This window comes from Myotis lucifugus, unplaced genomic scaffold (assembly GCF_000147115.1).
Source record: "Myotis lucifugus unplaced genomic scaffold, Myoluc2.0 scaffold_19, whole genome shotgun sequence".
NCBI lineage: Eukaryota > Metazoa > Chordata > Mammalia > Chiroptera > Vespertilionidae > Myotis > Myotis lucifugus.
Genome location: NW_005871067.1, coordinates 8,783,847 through 8,804,988, shown reverse-complemented (window position 1 = coordinate 8,804,988; position 21,142 = coordinate 8,783,847). Strand labels below are relative to the sequence as shown.

Genomic DNA, 21,142 nt, shown 5'->3' with positions numbered 1-21,142 from the left:
GTGGGGGTGGTCAGGATGACTGTATGTGGTCCCCTCCAGGTAGGAGTCAGTCCTTGGGTGGTCTTTACCCAAATAGAGTCACCAGGTTGGAAGGCAGAAGGTCTCGGACGTGCTTCTGGATTGCTTTCTGGGTAGACTGTAAAGCCTGTAAGAACTTGAGTAGCCGAAACTGGTTTGGCTCAGTGGATAGAGCGTCGGCCTGCGGACTGAAAGGCCCCAGGTTCGATTCCGGTCAAGGGCATGTACCTTGGTTGCGGGCACATTCCCAGTGGGAGATGTGCAGGAGGCAGCTGATCGATGTTTCTAACTCTCTATCTCTCTCCCTTCCTCTCTGTAAAAAAAATCAATAAAATATATTTAAAAAAAAAAAAGAACTTGAGTAAAAATTAGTTATGGCTTTCAGCATTTACCCACCAGAATCTGTAGAGGCCCCACTGATTTCCAGGGCAGCCTTCCGGGCTGCTTCAGTTCCCTCTTGCCTCTGTGGAGTCCCCATACCCCAGCACTTCACATGTGAGCTGTTGCAATCACATACCCGCCATCAGCACAAATTGTCACTGATTCTTCTGCCCACCAGAGAGCCTGAATAAGGGCAATCAACTCGGCCTTCTGTGCCGAAGTCCTGCGGGTGAGTGCGTGAGATCAGATGGTTCGGTCCAAAGCAACCACCACCACCCCCACATACCTGATTTCTCCCTGGACAGAACTGCTCCCATCTATGAATAGTACCTCATCCAGCGATGCCAGTGGGGTGTCAGTGAGGCCCAGGTGGGCTGTCTTTACAAAGTCGTCGACCTCTAAATAGTTATGTAGAGGTTGCTCAGAGTCATCATCAGGAAGGAGGCTGGTAGCAGAAGAGCCTGAAACTGGATGACTCGAGCATTTGACATCCAGCGCTCTGGTGTGCTCCCGAGCAAAGCCTCAACCACATAGCTGTGGCTGCTACCGCCCGGAGGCAAGCAGGCTAACCAGATGCAACAGGGTCGAGTCTCTTGGACACATAGGCTACTGGTCTTTTCCAAGGCCCAAGACTTTGGGCGAGGACCCCTTTGGCTATGCCCCTTGTCTCACATACACATCTGGTAGTGCCAGTTGGCCTATCATCCTTGCTCTGCTCATGTCTGTCTTACTGCCTAATATATTACCTCAAGGATCCTGGCTCTGAATTCTTTCAGGGAAAATGGGGTTTAAATTCTCTTCTGTAATTACTTCCATGCTGAGATGGGTCAGAAGTTTCTCTCAGAGTCAAGAGATCCTTGCTGTCTGTCAGAGGGACGATGAGGCCTGGGCACAGAAGGAGGTGGGCTTGTGACCTGGCAGAGACAAACTGTAGCAATTAGAATAGTAAGAGTCACAACATCCTTGTCTCTCTGGAGCCATGTCCATGAAGACACAGGAATCTTCTAAGTCTATTATACAGTTTTCTGCAGGTCACTGTCAGGGCTGTGCATGGCGGCTGGTTCTTCTTTCCAGCCACAAACACAGTCTGTCCAATTCCCCAAAATGTATTCTGGCATGGGAGAAAGTTGCTTCACTGTACACAGGTAGCTTAACCCCTATACAACTGGGCTTGGACCTCTGCCTAGAAAACTGCAGTCTACAAGTTCAATATGCAGCCTCCAGTCCTCCCAACCCAACGGGCTCTCGGTCAGTCCCTCAGTCAGACTTCTCCTCTCTTGGAGAATCTCAAAGTCCTAAAGGCTCCCTCCCAGGTCCAGGGAGAGTGCCTTTCCTTTGCCCTTTTGTTAACCATGTTTACTAGTTACACTGTCCTGCCATAAGCTGCCAGTCCAAAACAGCCAGAGTTGCAGTTAGAAACAGCCCTGCATATTATAGAGCGCTCCTGTGGCAGTGGGTTGGGTACCAGGCCCCTGTCTTTGTACCCATCCCCTGTGGCAGAGCAGCGATCAGGCCTCTCCCAAGGGAGTGCACTGGAAGGGGATATCAGCCTCTCCTCTGCTAGCAGCAACAGGTACCGAACCCTTTCAGTACATTTGACCAGCTTCATTCCCGGCCACTTTTTCAGATTCCAGGTCCCGTTGTCTTCTATTAACCAGCAAGCCAAATGACACTGGCCTGTATTATTTCCTATTGTGAGTTAGAGGAAGACAGTTCCTACAGAGGGGAGGAATAGAAATAGCGGGAGTTTCAGAGAAAACTACAGGCCATCACTGTAGTAGCCCTCCCTCCTGGAGGCTGGGGTCCGACTTGTGGAGGAAAATGACTCTTAGTTGGCCTGGAAAAGAAGGCAGAGGATGACAAGGGTGCAGGGAAATTTTACTAAAAGCCTGGAGGGTCTCCTGAAAGAAAAGATCCTTAATTTAGCACAGGCAGGGGGCAGGGCCCGTAAAATCTCTCCGCCCTGCGGAGCTGTGAGCCCCGCCCCTGAATGTCCCAGTCAGACAAGAAAAGCCACAAATACCTTTAAATCTACCCCAGAATTTCAAAATTTCAACTCAACACAGCAAAATCACAGAGCAAACCAAAGTCCCTAGTACACAAACATAGAAAAATATTTTTGCTAAGTGGGCTGATTCCTGCCGTGATAGAGAGCAAATGTCTCTGAGAAAACTAACTCAACAGCGCTGCTTGAGACTTGCAGACCATCACGGATTCAGCCTTCAGCAAATCAAACGTTTTAACCAGATGAGTGAACAGAAAATCAAAGTAGCTTTTGCTTTCACACAGACCAGTTAATTAGCAGATGATTATGCCAAGACAGACAAACATCCGTATTCACACTCTCTCAGAATAGCCCAGACTGGAGCTGAGCAGATAATGCCCAACTCCCCACATGGACATGCGGGCACTCCCGGCACCCATGCCCCAGATGGACATGTGGGCACTCCCGGCACCCACAAAGGATTGTCTGGTTGAGAACTAAAGTTTTGTTTACAGGACTTTCTGAGTACCTCTCTTGGTGAGAACCTACCAGAGGAGTTAAGGCTGTGTCCAGCCCCCTTCTCAGTAGCAAATTGGCTAGTTCCACACACAAACAAACAGAAGAGTGAACCCATAATTCCTTAATCAAATCTGAATTCACTCACCTCCTGAGTCCTAATTCCTGATTTACCTGAGGAAGTCCTATGACTTCCAGGGAGGTGATCAAGCTCCCCCTTCCACTCACTTGGAGTGGGCCTGACTGACTGGGGCCCCTACCTTACATATTCTGTCAACAGGTCCAGAGGTGTCGTCCACTTTCTCCAGATGCCAGCCGGGTCCTGGGCTGAGGTCCGGGAGTGCCTGTAGTTCCACCCGGTTCAATTCTGCTAAAATCAGAATAGCGTGCCTTCCAGAGGCCTGTCCTGCGTCCCCGGGCCCCAAACCCTGTCCACTCACTGGAGGCAAGAGCCAAACATGGTTAGCTTCCTGGTTCAGGGAACCATATGTTGCAGAAGAGCAAAGAAGTACCAAGCATGCTTCCTAGAGAAAGGGAGGGACCCCGTTTATTAACACTAGTGGACTCCGGGAATAATTTCCAAATCAGAGTGAAGAAACATGCAGAGAGCCTGTCTATATATATCCCGCTGGGGTCTTTGTCTTGCAGATATGCCCCCTGCCCCCTTCGTGGCCCTGCAGGAAGGCCCCCAGGTGTCAGGCCACATCCAATGGTCCTCTTGGTGCCCGCATAACAACCCTCTCCCTCAGGGGAGTGCATTGTTCACAGCTTCTATGGCCTTACCTGCCTTGCAAGACCAGTTTCCTCTTCACCAGAACAACAATTTCCCAAGATATTACAAGATGTTAACAACTCCAGCTTTAGTGGTAAACTGACTCATACTTGCACATTCTCTCCTTTGTTTGTTGCCTGAGAGACTTTTTGTCATGCTGATGTATCAGCATGAAAGGATTGTCTGGTTGAGAACTAAAGTTTTGTTTAATAATTAAGACATTATTTTCCTGAACAATTTGGTCAAGAACCAAACTGTTCAAGATGGGAGATGCTTGAGAACCAAGGTTTGACTGTATATGTTTCCAATTTATTTGTATTTCCTTTAATTTTTTTCTTTAGTGTCTTTTAAAATATTTAAAAATTGATTTTTAGAGAAAGGGGAAGGTAGAGGGAGAGGGAGAGAGAAACATCGAAGAGAGAGCAAAACATCAATTGGCTGCCTCCTGCACGCCTCCTATCAGGGATTCAGCCCAAAACCTGGGCATGTGCCCTGACCAGGAATCAAACGTTCGGTGTACAAGACAATACCCAACCAACTGAGCCACATTGAACAGGGCTCTTCAGTGTCTTATAGATTTCCAAGTATAGGACTTTCTGAGTACCTCCTTGGTTAAATTTATTCCTAGGTATTTTTTTATGCAATTGTAAGTGGGATTAATTTCTCTTTTTGATAGTTCAATATTGGTATATAAAAATGCAACTAATTACTAAATATTAATATTTATCCTGTTACTTTACTGCAAATAATGACAGTTTTACTCTTTCCTATCCAATTCAGATGCTTTGGTTATTTATTTGTTTTTGTCTCATTGCTGTGGCTATAATTTCCAAGACTAAGTTGAATAAAAGAGGTGAAAGGGGAAGGGAGAGGGAGAGAGAGAGAAACATCTTGTCTTGTTCCTAATCTTAAGGATAATGTTTTTGTTTTCCTCCTTGAGTATGATGTTGCTGTGGGTTTGTCATATAAGGCCTTTGTTTTGTTGAGGAATGTTTCTTTTGTCCCACTTTGCTTATACTTTTATTGAATGGATATTCAATTTTGTCAAATAATATTTCTGTTCTTAATACGACATGTAATTCTTATCCTTTATTTTGTTTACATGGTTTGTGACATTAATTAATTTGTAGATATCGAACCAGACTTGCATTTCAGGAATAAATCCCACTTGATCATGGTGTATAATCTTTTGAATGTATTGCTGAATTCAGTTTGCTGATATTTTGTTTTTGTATCTATGTTCATCAGGGATATTGCCTTATAATTTTCTCTCTTTTTAGTGTTTTGTCTGGTTTTGGTATGAGGATATTGCTGACCTCATAAAATGTTTGGGGAGCCTTTCCTCCTCTTCAATTTTTTTTAGAATATTTGAGAAGGATAAGTGTTAATTTGCTTTGAATGTTTGGTAAAATTCACCTGTGAAGCCATTTGGTCCAGGGTTTTTGTTTGTTCTGAGGTTTTAATTACTTCTTAATTTTCTTTTTTTTTTTTAAAAACTACTTCTTTATTTATTTTGCATTATTATTTTTAATCCTCACCCAAGGATATTTTTCCATTGATTTTTAGGGAGAAGGGAAGAGAGAGAAACATTGATGTGAGAGAAACACATCGATTGGTTGCTTCCTGCACGAGCCCCGACCAGAGTCTGGGCTGGGGAGGAGCCTGCAACCAAGGTACATGCCCTTGATCAGAATCAAACCTGGGACCCTTTGGTTTGCAGGCTGAAGATTATATGTTTCTAGGAATTTATCCATTTCTTCCAAGTTGTCCAATTTGTTGGTGTATAATTGTAGTATTTTCTTATGATCCCTTTGGTGTCAGTTGTCACTTCTGTTTCACTTCTGATGTTTTTTATTTGGGCCCTCTTCTTTTTTTCTTGATGAATCTGGCTATAGGTTTATCAATTTTATTTATATTTTCAAAGAACCAGGTTTTGGTTTTATTGATCTTTTCTGTTGTAGTTTTTTGTTTAGAATCTCCTTCATTTATTTCTGTTCTGATATTTATTATTTTCTTGCTTTTACTCACTTTGGGCTTTCTTTATATGTCATTTTCACTTGTCTCAAGGTATCTTTTTATTTCTCCCTTGATTTTTTTGGTTAACCCATTCATTGTTTAGTAACACATAATTTAGCCTCCCTGTGTTTGTGTGTTTTTCAGTTTTCTTTTTGTAATTGATTTCTGGTATTATACCATTATGATCAGAGAAGATGCTTGATAGGATTTTAGTCTTCTTAAATTTATTGAGTCTTATTTTGTGGCCTAACATGTAGTCTATCCTAGAAAATGTTTCATGTGCACTTGAAAAAATGTATATTCTGCTACTTTTGGGTGAAATGTTTTAAAAATATTAATTAAGTCCATCTAGTCTAATGTGTCATTTAACGCTGCTATTTCCTTATTGAAAAATCAGACAGAGGCCGAAAACCAGGACTACAGGCTTTATTAGAGGAGAAGGACCTGCTGGGCTGTCTCTCAAGGGGAGAACAGCAGCACGTGCAGGGGTGGGCATGCCTTTTGAGGGGCGGAATGGGAAGGGGTGGGGGGCTTAGTGTACTCGGCGCACACTGATTGGTGGCTTACTGCATTGTCCATATAGGACAAGGGCTTAGGGTATTTGGCAGGTGTGGATTGGTGGTCCAATGTATAGTCCATATAAGGTACATGGTTAGTCACTCAGGTATTTCCGGGCTGCAGGTTACATCATACTCCGCCCACCAGTTGGGGGAAGGGAGGATCTATCACTTATTGATTTTATTTCTGGTTGATTTATTCACTGATGTCAATGGGGTGTTAAAGTCCCCTACTGTGAATGTATTACTATCAATCTCTACCCTTATGTCCAACAATATTTGTTTTATATATTTAGGTGCTTCTATGTTGGGTGCCTAGATGTTTATGAGAGTTATATCCTCTTGATTAATTGATACCTTAATCATGAAATGTCCTTGTCTCTTGTTACAACCATTGTTTAAAGTATTTTGTCTGATATGAGTATCACTACCCTAAAAATGAAAAAAAAAAGATGAAGAATAATAAGCCTAATTATGGATTTAGGGAAATGGTTACTCTTATATACTATTGGTATGGACATAAATTTTTGTATATTTTGGGAAGAACAATATGGCAGTGTGTAAGTTGAAAAACGAAAGCAAACACCTTTTGAATTTACAGTTTTCCCTCTAGGATATATGCTTACTTGCACAAAGGTATATTTGTTTACTTACACAAAGGTATATTTGCAAAGTGTTAACTGCAGTATTATAATTACATCAGAATTCCACATTGGGAGAATGATTCAATAAATTATCATCATAAATGAGGAGACTGGATCAAGATGACAGATGAGCATGTGTTCTCTTTTCTCCCCAGATCATGACAAAAAACATTTATTTAAGTGAATACATCTATAATAACAAGGAAAATGGGAATGTTTCAGTGAACCAGAATTTCTGTGTAATTGTTCAACTGTAGTACATGAGAAAAGATTATTTTAAAAATATATAATATTCAATTTATGCAAAAAGCTATATATGTGTGTTATATATTTGACAAAGAAATTGTTTGCTGTATATAGACCAAATTGTTGACAGTTGTTGCTTCTAGGGAGGGGATTGAATTAGGATATGAGAAATGAGTAAAGGGAGACTCACTTTTTTTTTTTAACAAAAGGGGAGAAAATTAGAAGATAGAAGTGAGAAGTGCAGAAGCTTTGCTTACTTTGAACTCACTTGCCTCGTGTCTTGCACCTTGCATGTTCTTCCCAGCAGTCCTTGAGAAACTAGGCTGAAGGGGCAGGGAACCCCATGGTGGGCCACCTGCAACAGCATCCTGCCCCGCATAGTTGTGTGTTTGAGAAGCTGCCTTTCTTTTTGTACAGGTGTTTCTAATTCCTTCCCCGACCTCTTTTGGCTTCAACTCTGGTCAGTTCCCAAATTTGTTTTCTCATGTGGCGCTGTCTAGGCTAGGGCCTGACATTTCCAACTGTCTACTGACTGCAAGCATGTCCATTCTTTGACATTTTCAGTAGTATGTGTTCAATAGCTATGGGGAATAGAAGATGAAGATGGAAATTATATTTTTCCTAATTGAATGTGCTTTAAAATATCCCTAAATGGAAATAAAGAAGGTTTTTGATTCCTTATATTGAGATTTGAATAGAATGTATATGCCATTCAAATAAAGGACTTTGAGTGTTTCTTGGAATTTAGGAATTTAAAGCTTACCCTGTTTTATAGAATTTGTGTTACATCAAAGCTATTTGGGAGTAAAAAAAATAGTTTGGTAGAATAACCAGTTTGGTTCTCTCATTAGTAAAAAGATTTTCCATCAAAAAAGGTGATTGGGAAACTAGGCCATAAGAATCCTATCTGTTGTTAATAGGATGAGAAAGAAACTTGCAAGAAAACCATAGGAAAATAGTATTTGTAGGAAAAACTTTTAAAAATAGCATGGCCTTCAGATCCATTCACTGTCCTAGGAACTGAGGACAAGAAATTAATAGCTTCTGCCTCAAGGTGCTTATAGCTGACCACTGAGTCCAGTTGTATAGTCACTCATTGTGTAATTTGTGAACTTTATTTTGTCCTCTCATATATGACATTTTTTCTCTGTGCTCAAATATTAATTATGTGGTACTTCTGCTTTTTTCCTTCTCTTTCAGGCAAAAATAAACCTCTTATTAGTTGGAGATGTCACTGTTCAATACCTGTCTGATATTGTACAGAAATTGTTTTCAAATATAGCAAAAGTCACCATAACCATTAGTGATGTGAGGAAGGCAGCAGCACTTCTGAATGAGTGCACATTCAACATGGTTTTCCTGAAGATGACTTTACCAACTGCCAAGGAGCTGGAAGCTGTCAAATTAATTAGGTAAATTCCCAAAACCTTGATTCTATACATTTAGAATAGTTTTTATTAAGACCCATTTCTAGCCTGGCCGGTGTGGTTCAGTTGATTGTGTCATCCCATGCACCAGGAGGTTATGATTCAATTTCTGGTGAAGGTATATGCCAATGTTGTGGGCTCTATCAGCAGTAGGGGGAGTGTAGGAGGCAGCCAATTGATGTTTTTCTTTCTCCCTCTTCCTTCCTCTCTCTAGAATCAATAAAAACATGTTAAAAAAAAGAACAATGCACATATTTCTATAAAAGTCCATAAAAATGATACTATTTCTAATTTAATTTTTAAGGTGAAGGATATTTTTGTGGGCAGAATCTAGATACTTTTTAAAATATATATTTTTTTATTGATTTCAGAGAGGGAGAGAGAGGGAGAGAGAGATAGAAACATCAATGATGAGAGAGAATCATTGATCGGCTGCCTCCTGCACACCCCACACTGGGGATCGAGCCCACAACCTCAGCATGTGTCCTTGACCGGAATAGAACCCAGGACCCTTCAGTCTACAGGCCGATGCTTTATCCACTGAGCCAAACTGGCTAGGGCCATACATGTTGTTTTTATTTTATTTGACATACTATTATAAAAATTATCATTTTAACTTAAAAAATAATAGGTGTGGCCCTGACCAGTTTGGTTCTGTGGTTAGAGTATCAGCCCGTGGACTGAAGGGTCGTGGGTTTGATTCCCAGTCAAGGGCACATACCTTGGTTGAAGGTTTGCTCCCAGGCCCTAGTTGGGGAGTGTGTGGGAGGCAACCAGTTGATGTGGCTCTCTCACATCAATGTTTCTCTCTTAATTGGTTCCTCTACCCTCCCTTTCACTCTTTCTGAAAATCAATGGAAGCTGTCAAATTAATTAGGTAAATATCCTCGGTGAGTAGTAAAAAATTCAAAAGTAATAGGTGTGGATGAAAATGTAAGAATTAATTGTTCATAGAAATTTATTTGGTATATAATGCTTACTTTAATCGCATAGAGATTCATTTTTAATAACTATGTCATTAAAATGGCAAATCTTTTCAGAATTCATAAACTGTCATGGTAGATACTGAAGCAGGTGAACAATCTTAGCTTCATGGCATGTTGGCTGTGGACTGAAGATGTTTCTCTTAGAAGATATCCTAATGTGAAAGAGCCCTGAAGCTCTCTGTATCCACTGAGTCCAGATCAATACCACCTTTAATATTCTTATAGCTTCATATAAGTTCTGCTTCTGTTTGAGCCCCTGCACTCTCAAGATTTGGAGTCTAGTGGTGTGAGAGTTAGGTTCTTCCTTGCCTTACTATCTAGGATTTTGAGCTATTTAGGATGTTTTAAAACAGGGATAAGTCAGAACAAATTTGCTCACCTTTTATATGAAAACTTGATAGAAAAAGTATAATTATAGATAATATTCAAATATATAAGGACTTTTCAGAATTATAGGACAGGCTTTTCTAGGCTAAAGGACTGAGTTCAGAAACAATATTGTGATCCCTGAATCAAAAGGAAGGAGCATATTATGTTAGCAGAAAAGAATGTTGGAATGACAAAAAGCCAAAGACACTGAGTTACTTGTTAAAGAGAAAGAGACTGACAGATAGACAGACATTACTCCTGGAATTTGTTAGAACAGTTGGTCTTCTTCATTCCTTTTGGCTTTCTGCTGGGAATATGAATTCTAGACAAACCAGCAAACTACCTCAAAATAGATTTTACTTCCAAAACATGCTGTGAACTATCTTTGTAGCTGGACATTTGTAAACAAGGATCTGAAGTCCTGCCAAGAAGAGATGAATGTTCTATCAGGAACAACAGTGTGACTTGCAAGCGAGTCATGCTGGGTCAAGATTGCACACAATCTTGAGTTCCCAGAACATTTACCTCCCTGAGAAAAGATAAGATTAAAAAGTCGTGGGTAGAGCAGAAAAGGGAATGCACAGCTGCAAGTTGTCTTCAATGCGCTATTGTAATATAGAACAAAACAAAATTTTGTTGATTAACTGCTGACGCACTAACCTCATGCGAAACCCCAATAAAAGCAATGGTTGAGGGTACAGAGTTTGCTACATGCCTGAGCGAGCTGTAGCCCTCTGCCTGGCATCAATTGCCTGCGTCTTCGGTTCATTAAACATCCCTCAACACTTGGCGCCCGAACAGGGACCTTAAGGTAAGTGCGGGGAACGCACAGGACCGAAAGAGAAAAAGTCTGCGGGGTCTACACAAAACTTTCGGCAAGCCAGGCAGAGCAATGGGGAACTCCCCGACAGCAGAGAGTCAATATATGACTCTGCTGCGTTCAGTGCTTAAAAGCACTGGGGTTAGTGTGTCTCAAGACACTTTTAGGAAATTAGCTAGAGAATAAGAAAGCATTGTTATTGGTTTGAGCTGACAGGCAGAAATCAGTTCTCCGCTTGTGAAACTGATAAAGACATGCCTAATGGACCATTACCTTCTTTGCCTCATGAAAATAATACGGAGCAAAAAAGGAAAGATTTTGAACAGAAGTTGGAGGGATATGAAGATATAGAAGGGACTGATAAAGAGGGCATCCAGGATTCCTCAGAAAGTGAAACTAGTAGCACTGATTCTAGTGGTAACGAATGGAAGAGATTATTAAAAAAGAAAAGCAAGACAAGGGATGACGAACAAGAGTTATTAAAAGATTTGCTGATTCATATGAAGGCTTTAATATGTGGTATCCCACCGCTTCATGTTAAACCCACTAATAAGTTACAGGAATTAATAAAAAATGCTTTTCTAGTTCAACAGCCTCTGTTGGAGGAGCCCAGAGTAACTCCCACGGCTCCTCCTCCAGACCTACCACATTATTCCACAGGGGCACATCGGCAATTCCAGCTGCCCTTGCCTACTGAAATAAACAAAATATTATTAGATTTAGAACCTGGGGATGAGATTGTTCCTCCCACATGGAGAAGAAATGACGATTTCCTTGCATTTCCAATACAGCGGCAGCAAATGCCACTGGATCTGCAACAATATCCCCAATATCCAAATGGTTAATGCAGAAAAGGAGGGGCTGTCGGCAGGGAGAGTGTTGGCAGGGAGAGCAGGGAGAGATAGTTACTTATCTGAACTATGCTGGACTCAAGGCCGCAAGAGGCTACTAAGCACAACAAGTGTTTCTCTGTCCCATTTTGTTCTCTTTAACCCTTCCAATACTAAATTAGACTAGTCAGGCATATGTGCATCAACCTTTAGAAATAGTCAGAAAAAGATTTCCTAATGCTCTAATTTATCATTATATGGATAATATTTTAGTAGCTTCTGAAATTCAATCACAATTACAGGAGATTTACCAATACCTCCTTGAAAAACTCCAAGACTATGGATTAGAAGTAGCCCTAGAAAAGGTACAATGGCAGGAGCCATGGAAATATCTTGGGCAAAAATTAACAGATGTCTCCATTATTCCACAGAAGGTTCCAATTAGAAGAGACAGTTTAAAGACTCTAAACGATTTTCAAAAGTTATTAGGAGACATTAATTGGTTGAGACCCAGCCTTGGTATACCTACTTATCAATTGACTAATTTATTTCAAATCCTAGAGGGGCCATCTGAATTAGATAGTCCTCGTGTTTTAACCCCTGCTGCAGAAAAAAGAATTAATTTGGATAGAACAGCATGTACAACAAGCACAATTAAATAGAATTCTTTCCATGGACAATTTTAAATTATTAGTTTTCCACACTGAGCATTCTCCTACAGGGTTACTTGTTCAAGACAGTAATGTTGTTGAATGGATTTTCTTGCCTCATAAATCACAGAAAAAATTACAGACTTATATTAAAAAAATTTGCCAAATTATTTACAAGGGAAGATTAAAATTAAGACAATTATGTGGTTTAAATCCAGAAGAAATTATAGTACCTTTTACTGTCAAGAAAATTCAAGAATTATTTCGAATATGCGATGATTGGCAAACTGCTTGTGCTCATTTTTTAGGCAAAATACATAATCATTATCCTACAGATAAAAGGTTACAATTTCTTAAGAAAACTCAATGGATATTGCCTCGTATTGTAGCTAATGAATCAGTTCAAGGTCCTACGATGGGGGAGAGGTTATGCTTATATTTCCACAGGTAAAGAAAATTTCTGGGTTCCTGAGAGGCATCTTAAGCTGAGACATGGAAACCAAAAGGAAGTTCTACTTAAGTGACCTGACCAAGGATTTCTCAGAGATGATGTTGACGGGGCCTCCTATCTACAAAGCTCTACAGTCAACGCAACATTCATCTGTACCAACCTGGGGTCAGGTGAAGAAGCTTACCCAAGAGGGAGAACAACTGGTCCAGCATCATGGTAAAGAAGTAACGCCATCTACTTTGTTCCTTGCTATGCTTGCACTAATAACCACTCAGGTAAATGCTGAGAATCATACATACTGGGCTTACATTCCTAATCCCCCACTGAATAGAAGTGTTTCTTGGTTGGATTCAAAGGTTCGAATTTATATTAATGACTCAAATTGGTTACCCGGACCTTATGATAATCGAGGCCCATTAAAACCAGAAGAGGAAGATAGAGTCATAGAAAATTATACCACTGGAACACAGGGAGTGCCAACATGCTTAGATCAAGGAGATCATTGTTTAACAATACAGGCACAAGCCTGGCTAAGCATTTTGGAAAATACTACTACTGGAACAAAAAACAGGCGTTTGTTTCTTCTGAGTGCCCATGGGTTTAAAAATGTTAGTTGGGATAACAATAGTACACCTCCATTACTTCCACCATGTCATGTTCCTACGTTTACGCACTTGTCCAATTGGGTCCATTGGGAATCCTGTCGAGGAGAGACTGTTCGGGTTTTATCTAATACTTCCTATGGAAGCGTCATTGATTGGAGCCCTTCAGGTTCTGCCCATTCCAAAGCCAATGGAGCTGATCTACGATGGCGTAGAGGAGAGAACAAGTCCATGTCCACACAAGCGAATGCAAGCATCGTGTGGCATGGTGGAGGATTTGCACCCCCAACACCTCATCAAGAAGGACATCCTGTTCAATCTGACTTATGGAAATTGAGATCTGCCTTACGCTCTTTGAAAGCATGAACTGGCTTCTATAAAAATAACTCTGGGAATTACACCTTACAATTTTATGTTAACAAAATTGCCTTTGTACAAGCCTGTGTTCAATTACCATTTTTATTAATGAAAGGAGATGTTAAGTGGAATGCTAACTCAGGGGAAATTTCCTGTATTAATTGTTCTTTGTATACTTGTCTAAATTCTTCTATTGCATTTAACCAAGCAACTAGCTAATAGAAAAGCAGCTGTGTTAACTCTAATGCTCCATCAAATGAAGCAAGAAAAAAAGGGGGAATTGTAGCTGGACATTTGTAAACAAGGATCTGAAGTCCTGCCAAGAAGAGATGAATGTTCTATCAGGAACAACAGTGTGACTTGCAAGCAAGTCACGCTGGGTCAAGATTGCACACAATCTTGAGTTCCCAGAACATTTACCTCCCTGAGAAAAGATAAGATTAAAAAGTCGTGGGTAGAGCAGAAAAGGGAATGCACAGCTGCAAGTTGTCTTCAATGCGCTATTGTAATATAGAACAAAACAAAATTTTGTTGATTAACTGCTGACGCACTAACCTCATGCGAAACCTCAATAAAAGCAATGGTTGAGGGTACAGAGTTTGCTACATGCCTGAGCGAGCTGTAGCCCTCTGCCCGGCATCAATCGCCTGTGTGCTCGTCTTACCTCTGCGTGTTCGGTTCATTAAACATCCCTCAACACTCTTCCTTCTGAAGATATGCCTATCTATCCTATATAATAAAAGCCTAATATGCAAATCAACCAAACAATGGAATGACCGGTCGCTATGACGCGCACTGACCACCAGGGGTCAGACACTCAACACAGGAGCTGCCTCCAGCTGGATGCCCCAGGCCAGCCAAGGCAGGTACAAGCAGGGGCCCCCCATTGCCCTGCCGGTTGCCCCGCAGAGGGAGGCAACAGGTGGTGGGGGGCAGGGCCAGCGAGCGGGCAGTGCCAGGCCAGCCAAGGTGGGTGCCAGTGGGGGCCCCCTGATCGCCCCGCTGGTCGCCCCACAGATTGGCCCTGATCACCAGCCAGGCCTAGGGATCCTACCTGTGCACGAATTTCATGCACCAGGCCTCTAGTCTATATATAAAAGCTTAATATGCTAAGTGCCCAACTGTTCAACCAGTTGCTATGACGCACACTGACCATCAGGGGGCAGACACTCCAACCAGTAGGTTAGCTTGCTGCTGGCACCCGGCCCATGGGGGCTGAGAGAGATGGGCCATACACGCCCTGGAGCCCTTCCCAGGGTTCCTCCCCGGCCCTGATCGCACCATGATCATGCTGGTGGGGTTTCTCAGCCTGGCCTGTGCTCTCTCACAATCTGGGACCCCTCAGGGGACGTCAGAGAGCTGGTTTCAGCTTGATCCCCGCAGGCCAGGCTGAGGGACCCCACCCACTGGGCCTCTAGTTTTATTATATATCTTAAAACAAAAACACCCCCTATAGTCAGAGTTCCCCTGTTTGGGGATTCATAATAATATCTAATTTATAGAGTATTAAAAAGTTTTATAACAGCTTTATTAGGGAGGTAGGGGAAGATTTCATCATTCCTATTTGACAGCTTAGAAAACAGGCTGAGTTGAGTTGCCTGAGACCACAGGGGCTTCTTTTCACACAACTCAGACCAGAGCTTTTTTCTTTTTCCTTATTGTCCTTTCTAAAAGTCTGTAATTAATTGTCTTCTGTATTGCAGCCCCTTCATTTATACCTCTGAGATTCAGGATAAGCCAAACTTAGTATAAACTAAATACACATATGGTTTGGGAGGAGCACTGGAACAAATTAGTATGGCTGATCTCTGCTTCATTCTCAGAGTACAATCCTTGCGGTGCCTCTCCAAATGGAGTAGACTTTGTATTTGCTCATTATTGAAACTACATTTTAAACAGGATAAAAATAGAGTTCTGTTTAAGAGCAAGTTTTATGTCAAGGGGGCATTAATTAAAACCAGTAGGTTTGAGAAAAGAACTTTCTGTCTGATACTCATCTCTGTGAATTCTCCCCACTCTTGCTTCTTTGCTCTAAATAACATAGCTTTAAGATTTCTTAGCAGGAAAAAGAACGTAGATGAAGGTACTATATGTACACACATACATATGGTATTTATACTATTTTGCTTTTTGTAAAAGCATTTGTTTAAAAACAAAGGATAATTTGTGGAATACACTTGGATTTGATCTTCTTGTCTTTTGTTACACTATTCTTAATACCTAGTATACATAAGTTTTCAGTAATAGCAAGTATTCAGTAACTTGCTGTAGGTGTGAGTGAGTGAGTGAGTGAGTGAGTGAGTAGGGCAGAAAATGAGTTCTAGCTTTTATGTTCCTCTCTGAAAAAAAACCCCCAGTGATTTCTTCATAGAAGTTTTGCCTTTCATGATGGTTTAGAGACAAGAAATGTCTCTAAAATTTCCTTTTTTGCTCTCAGAACGGTTATGAGTTTATGATTTATGAATTATTTAAACCCTTGTACAGAATGTTTGTATTTTTGAATGGCATTCATTTTATTTATTTATTTTAATTCTTTTTAAAAATTTTTATTTTATTGTTGACAATATTACAGATGTCTCCCATTTCCCTCCCCACTTACATCCCTCCACCTAGCCCCTACCCACCCACCCAGGTCTTCACCACCCTATTGTTCATGTAAATGGGCTTTGCTTGTAAGTATATAAGTTCTTTAGTTTATCTCTCCTCATCCTCACACCCCCACATGGAGGCATGTCAGTCTGTTCCATGGCTCCATGCTTCAGGTCTTATTTTGTTGGTCAATTCGTTTTGTTCATTAGATTCCACAAATAAGTGAGATCATGTGATATTTGTCTTTCTCAGATTGGCTTATTTCACTTAGCATAATAGTCTCCAGGTCCATACATGGTATCCTGAAGGGTAAAACATCCCTTTTTTTTTTTTTTTTTTTTTTTTTTTTTTACAGCTGCATGGTATTCATTGTGTAAATGTCCCACAGCATTTTTATCCACTCATCCACTGATGGGTACTTGGGCTGTTTCCAAATCTTAGCTATTGTAAATAGCACTGCTATGAACATAGGGGTGCATATATTCTTTCTGATTGGTGTTTCGGGGGTTTTAGGATATATTCCCAGAAGTGGGTTTGCTGGGTTAAATGGCAATTCCATTTTGAATTTTTTTTGGAAACTCCATACTGTTTACTGTAGTGGCTGTACCAATTTGCATTCTCACCAGCACTGAACTAGTGTTCCCTTTTCTCTCTTGTTGTTTGTTGATTTATTGAGTTATTCTGACAGGTGTGAAGTGATATCTCATTGAGCTTTTAATGACTAGTGATTTTGAGCACTTTTTTTTTCATATGTCTCTTGGCCATTTGTATACGCTCTTTGGAATAGTGTCTATTCAGGTCCTCTGCCCATTTTTAAATTAGATTGTTTGTCTTCCTTTTGTTGAATTGTATGAGTACTTTATATATTTTGGTAATTGACCCCTTATCAGATGTGTAATTGCCAAATATGTTCTCCCATACACTGGGTTCCCTTTTCATTTTGATGGTAGTTTCTTTTGCTGTGCAGAAGCTTTTTATTTTGATACTAGAGGCCCAATGCACAAATTTGTGCATGGGTGGGGTCCCTCAGTTTGGCTGACGATCAGGGCCGATCGAGGCGGATTGGGGCCAGCTGGCTGTGGGGAGGGACCGCGGGAGGTTGGCGGCCCATAGGAGGTTGGCTGTGGGAGTGCACTGACCACCAGGGGGCAGCTCCTGCATTGAGCGTTTGCCCCCTGGTGGTCAGTGCATCCTCATAGCGACTGGTCGACTGGTCGTTCGGTCAACTGGTCGTAACGGTCTCTTAGACTTTTATATATATAGATAGTCCCATTTGTTTATTTGATCCTTTGTTTCTTTTGCTCTAGGAGATGTATCAGCAAAAATGTTGGTATGTCTGATATTTTACTGCATATGTTTTTAAGAATTTTTTATGGTTTCATGGCTTACATTTGAGTCTTTTATCCATTTTGGGTTTATTCTTGTGCATGGTGTAAGTTGGTGGTCTAGTTTCATCTTTTCACATGTGTCTGTCCAGTTTTCCCAAAACCATTTGTTGAAGAGACTACATTTACTCCATTGTATGTGCTTGCCTCCTTTGTCAAATATTAATTGACCATAATGGTGTGGAGAGACAAATTTCTGGTGTCTCTGTTCTGATCCATTGCTATGTATGCCTGTCTCGTGCCAGTAACAGGCAGTTTTGAGTATAGTGGCTTTGTAGTATAGTTTGATAACTGGTTTTATGATCTCTCTACTTTGTTCTTCTTTCAAAGTGTTGCTGCAGCTATTTGGGGTCCTTTATGATTCCATATAAATTTTTGGAGAATTTGTTCTAGTTCTGTGCAGAATGCCACTGGTATTTTAATAGGGATTGCACTGAATCTATAGACTGCTTTGGGTACTATGGACATTTTAATGATTTTAATTCTCCCAATCTATGAACATGGTATAGTCTTCCATTTGTTTGTATCTCCCTCTATTTCTTTTTTCAATGTCCCATAATTTTCCAAGTACAGGTCTTTTACTTCTTTTGTTAAGTTTATTCCTAAGTATCTTATTTTCTTGTTGTTACAATGGTAAGTGGAATTTTTTTTAGTTTTTCTTTCTGACAGTTTATTATTGGTGTATTAAAAATGCCAATTTCTGGGTGTTGATTTTGTATCCTGCTACCTTGCTGAATTGATTTAGTAAGTCTAGTAGTTTCCTGGTGGAGTCTTTAGGGTTTTCTATGTGCAATATCATGTCATCTGTAAATAATGACAGTTTTACTCCCTCCTTTACAATTGGGGTGCTTTTTAATCTCTTCTTGTCTGATTGCTGTGGTTTAGACTTCCAGTACTCATTTGAATAAGAGTGGTGAAGGTGGAAATCCTTGTCTTTTTCCTGTTCTTAAGGAAAATGCTTTTAATTTTTGCCCATTGAGTATGATGTTGGCTGTAGGTTTGTCATATTTGACCTTTATGATGTTGAGGTGTTATCCCTGTATTTTGGCTTTCCTAAGAGGTTTTATCAAAGTAAGGGTGCTTGCCTTAACTGGTTTGGCTCAGTAGATAGAGCATTGGCCTGTGGACTGAAGGGTCCCAGGTTTGATTCCAGTCAAGAGCACATGTCCTCATTTGGGACATGCAGGAGGCAGCCTATCAATGATACTCTCTCATCATTGATGTTTTTATCTCTCTCTTCCTCCCTGAAATCAATAAAATACAGGCAGTCCTCGGGTTACGTCAGACTCGACGTACATCATTTCGTGGTTATGTCGCCATCTCCCATTTATTTATTAAAAAAAAAAGTTCCATTTTGACATACGTACATATGTGCTTTATGTTTTTTATTATTTATTTACTACAAGTAAAGGTCAGGAATTGTTATCTTTCTTTTAAATTTTTTTACTGTTTCACTTCATTACTGCTGTGTATGTGCTCCATATGAGTGACGTAGGTGCTTATGTAGGTGGGTTCCGACTTACGGCAAAAATCGCATTACATCGCACCATAGGAACGGATCTCCGACGTAACCCAAGGACTTACTGTATATTAATAAAAAGGGTGCTGGATTTTGTCGAATGCTTTTTCTGGGTCTATTGATGTGATCATGTGATTTTTATTTTTCATTTTGTTTAAGTGATGTATCAAATTTATTGATTTGCAAATATTGTACCAGCCTTGTATCCCCATAATAAAACCCAGTTGATCATAGCGTTTGAATTTTGTCATATATTGCTGGATCTGATTTGCTAATATTTTGTTGAGGATTTTAGCATCTGTGTTTGTCAGGGATACTGGCCTATAGTTTTCTTTCATTGTAGTGTCTTTTTATGGTTTTGGATTTAGGATAATGCTGGCTTCATAAAAAAAGCTTGAAAGTGCTCCTTCCTCTTGAATTGTTTGGAATAGTTTGAGGAGGATAGGTATTAGCTCTTCTTTGAATGGTAAAATTCTCCTGTGAATCCACCCAATCCTAGACTTTTGTTTGTTGGGAGTTTTTAAATTATGGCCTCCATTTCATCAGTTTGCCTTTTCAGGTTTTCTAATTATTCCTGATTGAGTTTTGGAAGATTATATGTTTCTAGGAATTTGTTCATTTCATCCACATTGTCCAGTTTGTTGGCATATAGTTGTTCATAGTATTTGCTTATAATCCTTTGTATTTCTGTGGTGTCCATTGTTCTATCACCTCTTTTGTTTGTGATTTTATTTATTTGGGTCCTCTCTCTTTCTTTCTTGATGAATCTGCCTAAGGGTTCATCAGTCTTGTTTATCCTTTCAAAGAACCAGCACTTGGATTCATTGATCTTTTGTATTGTTTTGTTTTTGGTCTCTATGTCTTTATTTCAGCTTTGATTTTTATTATTTCCTTTCTTCTGCTTCCTCTGGGATTTTCTTGCATTCTCTTTCCAGTTCATTTAGTTGTAGAATTATATAGTTTATTAGTGCTTTTTCTTGTTTCTTGAGATAGGCCTGTAGTGCTATGAACTTCCCTCTCAGGACTGCTTTTGCTGTATCCCATAGGTTTTGTTTTTTTGTGTGTGTTCATTTACATTTGTTTCCAGGAAGTTTTTAATTTCTTGCTTGATCTCATTGGTAACTCACTCATTTTTAAAACATGCTATTTAGCCTCCATGTATTTGAGTATTTTTGATTCTTTTTTTATTATATGTGATTTCTAACTTCATGCCATTATGATCTGAGAAGATGCTTAGTATTATATCAATCTTCTTTAATTTGCAAGGACTTGTTTTGTGCCCTAACTTGTTGTCTATCTTTGAGAATGTTCCATATGCACTTGAGAAAAATTTATATTCTGCTGCTTTAGGGTGAAATGTTCTGTATATTTCCATTGGATCCATCTTATCTAGTGTGTCATTTAAGCCTCTGTTTCCTGGTTAATATTTTGTTTCACAGATCTATCTAGTGATGTCACATGGGTGTTAAGTCCCCTACTATGAGTGTATTGCTGACAACCTCTCCCTTAAAGTCCACCAAGAGTTGTTTTATGTACTTGGGTGCTCCTATATTGAGTGCATATATGTTTACATGGGTTATATTTTCTTATTGAGTCATTCCCTTTAGTATTATGAAGTGGCCTTCTTTGTCTCTTATTATAGCCTTTGTTTTGAAGACTCTTTTGTCTGATATGAGTATTGATAACCCAGCTTTTTTTCACTTTCCATTTTCATGGAATATATTTTTCCATCCCTTCACTCTTAGTCTGTGTGTATCTTTTGTTCTGAGGTGAGTCTCCTGTAGACAGCATATATATGGATCATGCTTTCTTATCCATTCAGTCACCCTATGTCTTTTGATTGGAGCATTTAATCCATTTACATTTAAACTTATTATTTATAGGCATTTCTTTATTGCCATTTTTATTTTCTTTATGCCTATGAAGCCCTCTCTCTCATTTTTTTTTTCTTCTTCTTAAAGCAATCCATTTAACATTTCTTGCATTGCTGGTTTGGTGGTAAAGTGCTCATTTAATCTTTTTT

At 40.0% G+C, this 21,142-nt stretch overlaps 1 protein-coding gene across 1 annotated transcript in view; it reads left to right on the top strand.

Moving 5' to 3' along the window:
• Positions 1 to 2,255: 2,255 nt before the first annotated feature.
• LOC102428030 (spermatogenesis- and oogenesis-specific basic helix-loop-helix-containing protein 2) overlaps positions 2,256 to 21,142 on the top strand; it is an 88,716-nt gene continuing 69,829 nt past the window's right edge. The window contains exons 1-2 of the mRNA XM_006085603.3: positions 2,256 to 2,330; positions 8,335 to 8,546. Coding sequence (XP_006085665.1) covers positions 2,256 to 2,330; positions 8,335 to 8,546 — 287 coding nt within the window. The remainder of the gene's footprint in view (positions 2,331 to 8,334; positions 8,547 to 21,142) is intronic.